The sequence below is a fragment of the Biomphalaria glabrata genome, chromosome 2 (assembly GCF_947242115.1).
Source record: "Biomphalaria glabrata chromosome 2, xgBioGlab47.1, whole genome shotgun sequence".
In the NCBI taxonomy this organism is placed as follows: domain Eukaryota; kingdom Metazoa; phylum Mollusca; class Gastropoda; family Planorbidae; genus Biomphalaria; species Biomphalaria glabrata.
Genome location: NC_074712.1, coordinates 29772346 through 29787116, shown reverse-complemented (window position 1 = coordinate 29787116; position 14771 = coordinate 29772346). Strand labels below are relative to the sequence as shown.

At 31.9% G+C, this 14771-nt stretch overlaps 1 protein-coding gene across 5 annotated transcripts in view; it reads right to left on the bottom strand.

Annotated features, from left to right (window-relative positions):
• Positions 1-2863: 2863 nt before the first annotated feature.
• The window catches only part of LOC106071825 (ATPase family AAA domain-containing protein 5-like), a 37108-nt gene continuing 25200 nt past the window's right edge, over positions 2864-14771 (bottom strand). For 4 of the 5 annotated variants that reach the window (XM_013232006.2, XM_056019977.1, XM_013232004.2 and 1 more), the window contains exons 15-16: positions 13846-13995; positions 2864-4422 (exon numbers count right to left, since the gene is read on the bottom strand). In XM_013232006.2, coding sequence (XP_013087460.2) covers positions 4350-4422; positions 13846-13995 — 223 coding nt within the window. In that variant the 3' untranslated portion in view covers positions 2864-4349. Of the gene's footprint in view, positions 4423-9755; positions 12608-13845; positions 13996-14771 lie in introns of all 5 variants that reach the window. The other variant, XR_008776536.1, reaches the window with a different exon arrangement.

Here is a 14771-nt window from a genome sequence, read left to right as displayed (position 1 = left end):
GTGCACTTAATCACCATTAACTCGATTTCCCCCCCCCCCCCCCCCCCAGGCAGATCCCGAATGCGATGGATTGATGATGTATGGAGACAGATCTACAACAGCTTGGGTTTCGGGCATAGAGACGAAAGGCTCAGGAGAGATCTTGTAATTTTATACATGTAGCCTATATTATATGGTAATTCTTATATTTATTACTAAATATATAGTTCGCGTTTTTTTTCCGCTCCTGAAATCGAATATTTTCTCCTGGAAAACTCTTGGAAATCTCCTGAAATCCTAATCTCAGAATGGTAGGGGAACCCTGTGAAAATGAATTCTGCACTTCTTTTAAACATTTATACACATATTAATATCATTAATTAGTAACAATTAAGAGGTTAACCAGCCAGTTAAAAAAAAGGAGGACGGCAAAATGACATATTATCTTATAAACAAAGAAAGCTACATTTGGGTTATATGTCTCCCCATTTTTTGTAGACATGTCGAAATAATTCTTTGTTCAGATATATAGCTAGGAGTAAAAAAAAAAAAAATCTTACTGACTCTCTGGCACTATTCGACAATTAGTAACACGAGGTTAACCAGCCAGTTAAAAAAAAAAAGGAGGACGGCAAAACAGAGGTCCCCCCCCCCCCTATAAGCCGTATAGGCCTAAGCGTTGTTAACATCAACGGAAGCGTCATTTCACCCTCACTGGCATAGAGGAAAGTAGGCCTAACTGCCAGTATATGACCTCTGAAAGACTGTTGGAGAGCTGCGAGTCAAACATTTTAGACGGAAAGAAAATGCGGGAAAATATGCTAGTCGTAACTGGGCGTAGTCATGTGAAACACGTAATGATGCACTCATCCTTAATCTTCGAAATCGAAGACATTGGGTTAAGGTTAAAAATAGGCCTATTGTTTACAAACAATAACAATAGATACGACAAAAAGAAAAACAGATTAAATCAGTAACTAAAATATTATTAATGGCTTTTTAAGCTTATAATAGGGGTTTCGCTGAATAGGTTTTCAGTTAAAAAGGTCATTTTGAGCGAACACCCCATAATATTTTTTTTTCAACGGAATGAATAGCCTTAGCTATTCTAGCTAACTCTTTCCTCATCGATTTAGAAGCATAATATGCTTTTTTTTTCGTTCGATTTCCTTCTCGTTTATCCGGAAACGTTTTGATAATGAAATGTCCATACATGTCAACTTTGACCTTCATCTATACTTTATTGTATGAGGGAAAACGAAAGTGACTATGTGAGAAATGTAGAAAAATGGAGTCTTCGTAATACCATTTTATTAGTTCTGCAGTAACTTTTGAAATAAATAAGAATGGATAAAAATTACGGGAGGTGTTCGCTTTATATGCCATTTCGCTGATGGGCCTTTCTATGTATAGTAAACGGGCGTGAAAAATAAAAGCGATACTATCTCGTGGAGGCTCTAATAGACGCACTGATCTATATATATGGTTAGCAAGACTGCTTTTTTGGCGGCCCCCTAAAGAAGAAAAGACGCTATTAGTTTTGTGTGAAATGTCTGTCCATCTGTCCCGTTTAGATCTCGTAAACTAGAAAAAAAAAAGTTAAAATCCGACATCATAATATAGTAGTCCATTCAGAGTTCTTATGCGACGGCTACTTTTTTCTTTTCTAAAAGCGAAAAATTAATTTTTTAAATTACTTATGCAAGCAGTTTTTTTTTTCATAAAATACACCACTTTTACAACTATTCACTATTAATAGTAACAAACACTGGAGGCTCTTTAGTAGGGGAGATAATATACCATATTTTAAACACATTTTTTAATGCAAACGGTTTTTGATTTTATGTCCAAAAATATTTTTTTGCAATTAGATATTCATTATGAGACATCAGTTAGGCCAGGTTTACATTTAACTTCACATCCACCTATCCTTTAGTTTGCTGGACCGCTGGGGCACCACACAAGATATGTCAACCTTCTTTCTCCATTCTTCTGTCATTTGTCTTTGAACGAATTTAATTCTGATGTTCTTTGTTAGATAGCTAGTTTAGTTGCGCACTTTGTTAGACCGACAGTGAACGTACATTTTATAGTGACGACATAGACTTTGGGTTAGAGATTAGAATAGACGTTTAGAAATCAGTTACTGCTAGACTTTCAAGGGGTTAACATCGTTGGTAGTGACGGACTCGACTGTGGCCCATTCTGTATTGAACATTGTTTGACGTTTCATTATGAGTGAACTTAGTTAATATTGAGTCGTTGTTCCTGTTGGTACCTGTTCAAGATATGTGATGTGATGTTAATGTGGTGAAATCTCAGTGGTAATACATCCTACAAGGTAAGCACGCATCTAGTATAACCAAGAATCGTTAGAAATACTTCAAGTACATCTGATTTACACATGCATCCGTTAGAACTACTTCAAGTACATCTGATTTACACATGAATCCGTTAGAAATACTTCAAGTACATCTGATTTACACATGCATCCGTTAGAAATACTTCAAGTACATCTGATTTACACATGCATCCGTTAGAAATACTTCAAGTACATCTGATTTACACATGCATCCGTTAGAAATACTTCAAGTACATCTGATTTACATATTTTCAGATGATAAACCGTACTCACGTATATTTTTGTGTCCATTTGCATACAAAATAAGCAAGATGCATACTTGTAGGTTACTCTGCTGTAGTACTAAAAGATACAGCTAGTTGTTAATTCAAATTCATAAAAATCAAGCTGATTTAAATATTCTGGATTTAAATTTAAGCTTCATTCTCATGAACAGATGTTTTTTGATGTATTAAAAGCTGTTAGTATATATGGAGTCCGAGTAACAACAGACAATGTCATAAATAAGAAACAAAAACATGATCTTATTACAATAATAAAATGTATTAGTAATATATTTCATACATACAAAGATCCAATATGTCCACAAAGTTGGGAAAAAAACACCTCACTCTACAATGACTTAGAAAGAAAAAAAAACATTTGTTTGTCATTTAATTGGTAAAACAAAAAAATTATTTTGGACACACACTTGATATAACAAACAAGTTTTGTTTCACCTATTCCTAGTTTCTTACATATAGTTCCTAGACAAAATTTGTGAGAGAGAATATATAACTAACAATACAATTAGTCTAGAACAATAATATTGGCGTGTGTGCTGGTACGAACCTCACAAAGAGCAAAAGAAACAAAGTTGCATAAGCTGCCCTATCAGCTAGCCCTAAAACAGTCCCTCCAGATTCTGCCCTGTTTCAAGTAGAAACCAAAACCAGTGACTCATCTGGATCCATCCATTGTCTTCTGAGACAGAAGGAGCCATATATATATATATATATATATATATATATATATATATATATATATATATATATATTGATTCTAGGTGGATTTAGCTTTCTCTATTGAAGGGATATCCTAATTTTTTGTTCAGATTATTCATTATTTCATCACATGCTGAATTACTCTTCACTAGAAATTCCTTAGTACAATAAACTCAAAATGTGTATGTGAAAAATCCTTTGATAAATATTTACAAATCAATGAAATAATGGACTCCATTCATAAAATCTACATCACCCATTAATAGATGCAATAAATATATATCACACTATTTACACTTAGTAGAAACACATGTAACCAAATTTACAAAACTATTGAGTCCATTCCTGCAATCACTTTCCCATGTAGCCAATCTTTTATAAACAACCAAAGGAAAAAAATGAACAAAATAGACTTAAGGTAAAATATAATTTGAGTTACATTACTAATTTATCTGTATTATGAAGGGTGACATTTTCTTTGGTTTACAAACTAATTTCTTGCTGAACAGAAAATAATTACAATGATGCCTCAATTTCAATAACCCTTAGTACATTGCAGCATCAAGTGAATATAATGGAACTTCATTTAAATAATGGGACACTTAAGTTAATTGCCATATGCTTATTACTTTAGCTAAATAAATAAGAAACTAAGTGGCTAGTTTGCCATTTCATGACATTATAACCCAGGTCAATTAGTCATAGCTCTCAATGTAGCCAAAGTCAGTCATAATTCTTAACAGGGCCCATAGCAATTACTTATACTCACTGCATTTAACTATAATATTCTCTTTTGGTTTAAAGAATTATATATTCATTCATTAATTATCTGACAAGTAGATTGATTTAAACAAAATATATGTTTCATATCCTATTGAATAACTGCTCCCTTCATTTCAAATTCCTAACATGTAGGTTAATAATATAATGTAATCTCTATAAAGTGATTTATGAGTTTACTTCCTGACTGTTGTCCTGTACCACACTTGGAATGGTACTTTCTCAGGTTATCCTTGGTCTATGGATCACTCTGAGGACAGACTGTCAACAGTCGACTGATCCAGATTTAGTCCTATTGTGTTGAAATAATGCTGAAATCTGAAGAAAAAAAAAATGCAAATTAATCTCTGGCTACCAGAATAATAATGTTTTAAGCACAGTGTGAAAATGGCAAAAGAAATAGTTCATACATTGAGACAACATATATGTAAACATAGCAAATAATAAGCATACACTTTCATCCTTTTTTTCCACATAGGTTAGTTTAAAAAATAGATATACCTGGTAATAGAAAAAAAAAGGGGGGTGGGGGAGAGGAATGACAATCACATTCTAATTTAGATTTGACTCAAACATGTACAAGCTAAGGAAAGCCTTGATATAATAAGAGACATTGGAATAAAGTTTGCTTGACATGGTAAAAAGTGCTTAGCCTTTTTCACTGAAGCTGAATGAATATTTTATGAGATAAAACAAAAAATCTATATATTAATGTAATCTACAGCTATCCATAAATTAACACACTCTTACATACAAAAGATAATGTAATGAATTGAGTTTTTCTTAAAACTCTTGCTTATAAATGAACACAAAAGTGCCACTAACATTTTACCAATACAAGAATATAACACTAGTAACAGAAAATGTTTCATCTTTGCTTCAGTTTCAATATATTGTCACTAGCATATACACAAACTTTATAAACCTTCTAATACATATTTTTTTTTAAAATCTCTGAATATTTATAAAGAAACAATTATGAAAACAAAATTGTGCTAATTAAATAAATTAATAGTAACAGGATCAATATATATTTTAGAAAATAAGGGACTCCTTGATAGTTTATTGAGTGTAGTTATAGCAAGTATAGCTACAAAATCAGAAGCTGAATCTGAGCAATATTATTTAGAAATACAAGGCAATATTCATACAAATAAGCTACAGATCAATTAGAATAGCAAATCTGTGACATTTTATGAAGTTAAGTAAATGAATAAAAACAAAAAATTAGTACTGTAACATTTTTTAAAAACAATTCTCCTTTATGAAGCACATGGTGGTCTATAATTTCTTATTCTATTTATTTCTTGGAAAGCTTCATTTATTGTAAGGAGTCTTTCCATTTTTTTAAATTTCTGTATAAGTCAGTGCTCAAAATGTTTTCATATGTCAATTTAATTATTCAACTCCTTATGAAACATTTGAGTCAAATGTGGGAACATTTGAGTCAAATGTGGGAATCTCCACTAAAATCATGTTTAAAATCAAAAGACCTAAGCCAAATTTAGTTTTCAATATAACATTTGGAAAAATAAAAAAATTATAACAGCCAACCCAGAGTTTTCTTTATGTGGACAATTAGATAGTTAAGTTTTTCCCCAAAGATATACATAAATTGTTAAATTTCTAGGAAAAGCAGTCTAAAAATATGAAATAGGCATACTAATAAAACAAGCAACAAGATTACAAAGAAAGTTTGTGTTATCATACAAACTCAGAGAAAGCTCATAAAAGGCCTGCCTTTACATGTGTGTGTGTGTGCTAAAAATTAGGACGAACATTAAAATGACAGGCAAGTGGCTCCCACTCAAGGACATGCAAATTAGTTGTAGGAAAACTTGAAAGAAAAAAAAAGAAAGAAAGAATAAAATAGAAAACAAAACAATATTTGCATCTTATAAATCAAAATGCTAAGCATAACTCTGACAAAAAGACTTTTTTCAGCAACAGCTTTGGTCAAATATTGATTTGTTGAGTTTTCATATACAACCAAACCTCAATAAAATTGAATTAAAATGATCACATAACAATAGCATTTAGGACAAAAGTTCTTTCTTGAACAGATCTAAAACTATTCTCAAAACACACATTCAAGAATGCAGATCTAGGCACTAGGATGCTAAGGATTAAGGCACAATATATTGCATATTGAGTTCATTGTGCAACCATATGTATTGATAGAAAATAAAGAAACATATTCAATGTGTTGGCACAGAACTAAATGTGTTTATAAAAATAGATCTAATATACAACACAGCACAAGATTTTTACAAAGCTTATATCAACTCAGTCTGTCTGCTTATATCAACTCAGTCTGTCTGTCTGGGAAAAAGTTGGAACATGTTTTTTTTCCCATTTCCCATTCTCGGATCAAGTTTAAACTTTGCACAATCATTCACTGAATCTGACAAGACATGAAAAAAACAAAACAAAAAAAACCTATTTGTTAATTAATTGTTGGTGATTAATTATTTTATTTGAGTTCAAATTAAGGGGAATAAATGCTACTTAATGAGAGATGTGTAAATATATATATATATATATATATATATGGATTTAGTCCCCTTATTACGTTTGACATGTTTTTTCTCCTGCTTCTCAATCTCGAATCAGTTGAAATTTTGTATAATTATTCATAGTTGATAACAATACACGAATCAATCTAAAAATTAACCAGTTAGTAAATCATTTAGTACTAACTACTTAATTGTTTTATATAGAAGAAAGGGAGCAAAACCCTGTAATTTTTTTTTTATTGTTTTGTAACTATCAAAAGTCCTTCTTTCAAGGTACACTGGAGGGAGCAAAAAGAAATCACTAAATTTAGAAAGCCTTCAGGATAGAAGACTCAAAAGTAAAGTAGCAATTATACATAAAACACTGAATCATAATCTTCAAATACAAAAACAAAATTTAATAAAATATTCAGAAAGACACAAAGATAAAGGCACATTCCTTATCCTATATGCTAGGACAAATTTGTACAAATACTCCTTCTTCCCTAGTGCTATTAGAGCATGGAATGGATTGCCTGAGCTAGCCAGAAAAAACAGTGACTTAGCAGAATTTAAGTCATTGGTTATTATGCATGACTGAATGCATGACGCGTAGGACGTAATCATCTTCTTTTTTGAAGTAACATCTGTATTATATAAGATAATATAAGATAAGATAAAGAGTCCTCGAGAGAAAAGCTGGCTGAATAACATACAAAAATGTATCAGTCTTTCTCTTGATATCCTGCTAAGAACAGCTGCTGACCGGGAAAATGGAGGGATTTGGTTACACGAACTGTCACAGCAACCCACAACAAAATTTAAGTGACAGATGAGATGATATCAACTCATTCCATATACACATATATATATAGTAACGCAACTACAGCCAGTACACTAATAATGTGAGAACCATGGGGGTGATAATTTGAAGAAAATGTCAAATAGTTGTGATGATTGCCCATGCCACAGCTGAGTGCTGACCAGATAATAATAATTCAAGAACAATTAGCAGCCATTTTCTCCGCCACACCACTGGTACACCCAACTACCATACCAGGAGATTATTAGAACAAACCATAACAGTTTTGTGCAAGAGTAAGGATTGGTCACTGCTGCTAAAAATATTGTTCTGCATTAACAATGAATTTTTTCTGCCTTCTTGTATGTATTATGATCACCATGGTACAGTTCTCTATGCAAAAACAACAAGGTAAGTATATGTCAGACACTCAATAGATCAATTCTAATGAATCAAGATGATAGGTCAGAGTACATTTTTAATTACTGTTTATATAAGTGCCAGTGTTTTCATTCCAGTAGAAAGTTCATCTTTTAGTACCAATGTAAATAAGAACCACTACTTTTGTACTCATGTTTTGAAACAAAAACACTTCCCTTTGAAATCAAATATGGAAAATAAAAAAAACATTTTTTTTTTACATTTATTCTTCAATAAAATGTGCTGTACATTCAGTTATGAACTTCTCTATTGGCACATCAATTATTTCGCTATAGCCACATAGGATCTTTTATTTCTTTGTTTATTTGGCTATTAGGATATGATCTTTTATTTCTTTTGGGTTTTTTTTTTGGTATTAGTAACATGAACTTTCATAAACTGTCTCTTCTTCTTTATAGGATCATTGAAGCTTTATTTCTTAAAACCTTTTTTTATTTAAATAAAAGGTGTTAAGACTAATTTACAGAATCACATTGTCTCTTAACAAACTGGTCTATATCTGGTATTTCTATCTACAGCATCCTTGTGTAAACTGGATTCAGACAGAGGAACATGCAAAGGGTTTGGAATCAGGTACCACTACAAACAAAGTGATGGTCAGTGCCATATGTTTACCTACTCAGGATGTGGTGGTAATAAAAACAACTTCAGGACTCAACAAGCATGCATGACAACTTGTTCCTCCCAAAAAGGTTAAAACACAACTTGTAGTTTTGTTAACATGTAACATGAATTTCAAGTGAAATAAATTTAACAATAAATAGTTTTGAACACCAAAAAATTATTGCCTCTGAATTTACTCTACAGTAAAGAATATGTTGTGTCCCTGAATGTCATTTGTTTTATATCACATAACAAATGTAGCCTAAATGTCAGGACCCTGGGTCCAAGCTAGATCTGGCTATATGTTTCCCAAGTGAGGTGCAGGACCCTGGGTCCAAGCTAGATCTGGGTAATGCTACATGCTTCCCAAGTGAGGTGCAGGACCCTGGGTCCAAGCTAGATCTGGGTAATGCTACATGCTTCCCAAGTGAGGTGCAGGACCCTGAGGCCAAGCTAGATCTGGGTAATGCTACATGCTTCTCAAGTGAGGTGCAGGACCCTGGGGCCAAACTCTTGGTATGCATAATTCATTTTGTCAATTTGTGCTTTGTTGTTTTTTAGGACTGCAATGGCCATGTTGTAATTGAATCTGTCTTGACCTTGTCATTGTCAGCAGAGGGGTCCTTTAATGTGTAAGTAAGTTAGTATGGTGACGGTTGGTTGAGGGTCTCTTTAAAGTACTCTACTCATCTTGCATTCTGCTTTCCATTTGTTAGCAAAGTTATGCCTTGTTTTGTCTTTTGTTGGTGCTCTGTGTCCAGTAGTGTCCACTTTTTGCGCCAATGTGTTATTTCTGTATGCAGCTGCATGTGCCTCTCTCTTGGCACTTCTGTTCAACCCAGACCTGTTTACATTGCTGACAATGTCTCTTTACGAGAGGTTTCTTCCGCTAAGCTGCGATACTATGCATTTTTCTGGTCTTGTCAACGTTTGGCATCGTTCCTCTCTTCGGTCAATTTCCATGTTCTGCCTTTATTATGTTATTGAACACTAGTTAAAACAATGTTCATACAATCTTCACTAAATAATAGAATCTGCTTTGTCAACAATGTTGAGACTGAAAACACAACAAAAGCATTACATCAAAAACACAGCATATAGTATCCAGCAGTCACCAGAAATAGAACACATCATTTGGAAGTCTTCTGTGAAACTAAATGTACATTTTTTAATACACAAATTGAAAAATAAAATAATGATTTATTTTACTGCTACAATAATTAAAATTCAAACTTCATTATCCACAAAAAGATCTAATGAAATTTGGTATAATATATATATAGGTAGTTCGATAAAAAATTCAAACTCACAATATACTAATAAAACCTATATGGTTGAAAAGGGCTTGAAAAAATATTTCCAACCATACTAAATTTATCATTGTATGACAAGTGGAAGGGGAGATATTAATTTTTATTTGAGAGGGGAAAAGTCTTGATTTTTGAGATCCTTGTTATTTCTGTTCACTACCGGAAGTTGAATCAAACTGGGAAATAGGTCAAGAGTATTTTTTTTTATTGTGCTGCCAATTGAGCTAATTTTGTAACAAGAATGAACCTCATTTTTTTTTCATTTTGTTTTGAGTTTCTCTTTATTGCATGTAACATGAATTAATTTTGAATGTACTGATAGGATTAATAATTATTATTTAAAGTGTACTCTTAAGGAATATATAGTAAAACACTATTTGTAATTGAAAAAGTACTTATGTTGTTAAAAATTCATTTTGAATCTTAAAAGAGAAAAAAATAATTTTAGTTAAGTGCCTGGTACCTATACTTTTAAAGTATGAATTAATTATTATGCTGAGATTATTATTTAAAAAATTGAAAAGTAATACTTTGATTTTAAGTAATTTTTGATGCATGAAGTAAATAATTTTTACATCTATATCAAATCTGCATTACACGTTAATGAAGAACATAATTGGTATCATGCATTCTAAATATTAATGCCTAATGCATGATTTTATATAAGAAAAAATGTCTAGATATTTTATTTTATTCATCAAAATAGATTTTTTTATTACAAAAAATTTTTTTTTTTTTGGAAATAAAATAGCATACTTACAATTATCACTTACACATCAGCAAATCAATCAAATAAAATTAAAAAACACTTAAGGAAATGTAAAATACTATCACAATGAAAGAACAAGTATAATCTCAGCATCATCCTTATTTTCATAATTTTTCCAATGGGATATCGTGAATCTCACAGATTCTTAGATTATTAGCTTTTGTAAACAATATATTTTCTATGATCAAAACATGTGTTAAAGAATATGCACACCAATGTCTTTCAAAGCAGCTTTTATTTCATTTGCCATTTCATTTCTTGCTCATCTGTCCACTCTCAATTAATTAATCCATAATAATTTCCCCACATCTTTTTCTTGATAAACTAAAAGAAAATGTGTCTCCTGCTCATCTCTTTTTTTAGTGCAAAGATAATGCAAGCGTTGTTACCATCTAAAAATAGCCATTTTAGCATTTGGTGCTTTTCATGATAATAAATTAAAAAACCTAAGATTCTTTCAGCCCAGGTATTGTGGTGAAGCACATTTTTTTAATACCCACTTATGAACCTGATACATCCCTTTGTAATGAGAAACTATCTCATTAATATGCCCAGTGTAGACTGAGGTATAGTTTGATTTAAAAATTGAGCGGAGTTTACTAACAGTAGAGATATCATGGTTTGACAACTAATTTAGAAGACAACTAAAAGCATTAATCTGAGAGTTAAATAGAAACTCTGGTGCATCTAGCAATTTTTAATGGAGTGTAAAGTGTCCTTGATGTTTCACCTAAATGTGAAAAACAAATCATAGTATTGCCTTTAAAACTTTAATTCAATTTCTTATATTTTTGTATTTAACAATGATAGCTATATAATATTTTAATAAAAAAATCTTAAAATTAATAGTAATAAAATATAATAATAATAATAGTAAAAAAAATTATAGTGAAATAATAATAACCTAACTAGAGTAGATGATAATTATGTAATGCAAACAAATTTAAAGTCTATGAATATTACAAGTGACTAGTGGTACAAACTTATTTAAAAGATAACTAAGAATTTTTTTTTAATTAACTACCTTAATAGATTACATTAAATCATAAATTGTATTGAATTGGAATAATTAGAAAATTATTTAACCTTATTTAAAAATAATTAATTTTATATGTAGATTAATCAATTGCTTTTAAAAAGAAATTATTCAAATCATAGATGGTTATAAATAGGGGGCAGATTGAGATGGATTTAAATGTGCACTGATAGTGATGGATGTATAGTAGAGTCACTATTGCGGAGAAGGCATGTTTGCGGAACAGCTCGTCGAAATTAGTTAAAATCTACTTTATTTTGAAATTTTCTGCTAAACTACTGTAACGGTACTGTGAATGGTCCATTTCTCTACATTTCCAATATAAGGGTTTTCCTTTCACAGCAGAAAATTAATTTTGAGTCCAGGTTAAAGTTGACAGGTGTGAAATTGTCCATTATTTTTCACGTACCAGGAGAACCACATAGGTCAGGGCTTAAGACTTTTTAAAAATGATAATGACACATCACCTGCATGATACACCTATATTTCGGTTTATAAATGGATGTGGAAAAACTTCATTTCATAGCCATCTACCAGTAATTTAATTTAAAAAAAATCAGGAGGTGTTTACCCAGTTTTTACCTTTTTAAAGATAGCGGATTTCGAACTACATAATATATATATATATATATATATATTGCTTTTTTTGTAAAAAAAAATAGGTGCTGGTACTTATGATTAGGTGACAGTACTCAGTAGTTGATTGCCTAACTTTTAACTACTAAAAATCAATAATATATGCTAATATATACGAAAAGTAATATTTTTTTTTTTAAAGTGCCGGTACGCCGTGCTGGTGCGTACCGTCACAAAAAAAAAAGCCCTGTATATATATATGTACCAAAGGAAAACAAAAACCCTACATCAATTTTGTACCTGAAGATGAGGTGACCTTATTATTTAAAAGAGTAAACGTAACAAAAGCTTCCGGACCAGATAAATTTAGTGGAGGGCTGATCAAGCTATGTGCAGAACAAATCTCTTTTATCTTCTCTCACATCTATAACCACTCGTTGCAAATTTGCTTAATTCCACACATCTGGAAAACTTCAGAGAAATATCTAGGTGTTATCATTAATAACAAGCTTTCGTGGGTTTCAGGGGGAGGTATAGCGAGAGTGAATGTTAGTTTGATATTTTGGTATGATAGTTATATCCCCTTGTATATGTATTCCCAGGTTGTGAATGTGAACAGTCTTGTGTTGTGAACTGAATGGTTAAGTCTTCGTTGAACGTAAGAGAGAGTGTGTTAAGTTAGTGAGGTCTTGCTCCCGGTCCAGGAAGGTTGGACAGTCGCTTCCAGGACTGGTGTTTATGTATTATTTACTGACAGTTAATATAATTTTGTGCTTAATTAAGTATTAAAGTATTATTTGCATAATTTCCATTGATATCTGAGTAGGAGTTAAAGTGTATCAAGTAGTAATTGTTCTTATTTGTGTAACAAGTATTTGTGTAGCAAGTATTACTTAATTGGAATAGAGTAATCAAGCAACCCCCTAGCGAGCCACAGGAACCAAGTCAAGTCAAAGCATATAAATGAACCCCTGACAATGGAAAGACCACCTTGGAACTCTGACAAAGAAAACAGCCCAGGGACTTTTTTTTCTATACAAACTCTATAGCTTTAAACTAAATAAGAAGATCCTAGATACTTTTTACGGTGCAACTATACAAAATAAAAATCTGCTAACATACGGAATAACTTGTTGGCAGGGCAACGCTTTATCTAACCTGTTGCGCCGTCTAGAAATCATCATAAAAAGGGCATAAAAAATTACACTCACATTACCACATTTAAAGGAACTTTTTGAACAAAAGTGTCTAAGAAAAATAGAAAAAATCTTGGAAGATAACGGCCACCCGCTCCATCAGAACTACACCAGGTCGTCGCGAAGTGGGCGACAGCTGTCAATCAAAACAAGAACAGAGCGGTACAAAAAATTGTTTGCACATCACTTGGTCAGACTATATCAACGAAAAAGACCAAGATGCCTGTGTGTAGTCGCTGAATGAACTATTGTATTTATGTATGTTTCTGTTGTGTTGTCTTTATGTAAGAGTCCTTGTAATCACAACAAATTTCCATAAGGATCAATAAAGCCGTCTTAGTCGTAAATTTAGGGATATTTTGCTTGTCTTGGAAACACACACACGAATATAAAAAAATTACAGACTATTAGAACAAAAAAGCACATACAAAACATAAAACTTTGCTTTAATTAATTCATGCAAAATATGTCTAAAATATTCAGCACTAAAACATTTTCATTTGTTTAACTTACCTTCTCTGAGACTTAGAAAGATGTCTTTCTTTCTCACTTTTGCAAATTTCTCTCAGGAATGGGAGATAATCTGTGTTCAACTTTTGGTCAGATGCAAACATAATGTTACCCAGATTGGTTAGAATGTTTTTAGTCACAACATTTTTAGAGCTGCAAAAGAGAAACATACATACAATCACATCCTTGGTAAGTACTCTGTCACAACATAACATTGCTCTCCTGAAATGAATGAATGTAGCAATAAAAGTCCTGATCTAAAGCACAGTTGCTTGTGTAGTCAGTGGTGTAAGACAAGTTTCAGTTATTAGTGTAGTCAGTGGTGTAAGACAAGTTTCAGTTATTTGTGCAGTCTGTTGTGTAAGACAAAATGCATTGAAAATTAAATATCTAAATGACTATCAAGTAAATCACTTTACACACACTCAATGAGTAAACAAGCAAAATATAAAAATACTTTTTTAAAAAGTAAAGGTTATCGAAGGGAAAGAGCTCCACACTTACTAATTTATATATCTCATTAATGAGGACGTCACTTCCAATTTTCAATATCAAACAAAATAATTAATGATTGATTGATTGATTGTTGATTTGAGGCACATCGGCACAATTTAGGCCATGTCGTGCCTGCAGTCCCCCGAGGACTACTCTCTCTCTAAACAGCAAGGGCCAGATTCTATACAGTAATATAATTAAAATTAAGGTCTATTCACAGTTAAAATAGTAAAGGTAGTAAAAATTTAAATATTTGGTAAAAATCTAATGTAAATAGTGTATGTTCACAAATTCAGAAATCACATCTTCGTAGATAGCCCCACTTCCCGAATAAAGCCCAGTACCTTCCCAGGGTCGACATTATTAAATAGTGTTTTTAGATTAGTGGCTCTAAAATGTTTCGCCCTGACATCCTGGTATCTGGGGCAATCAAC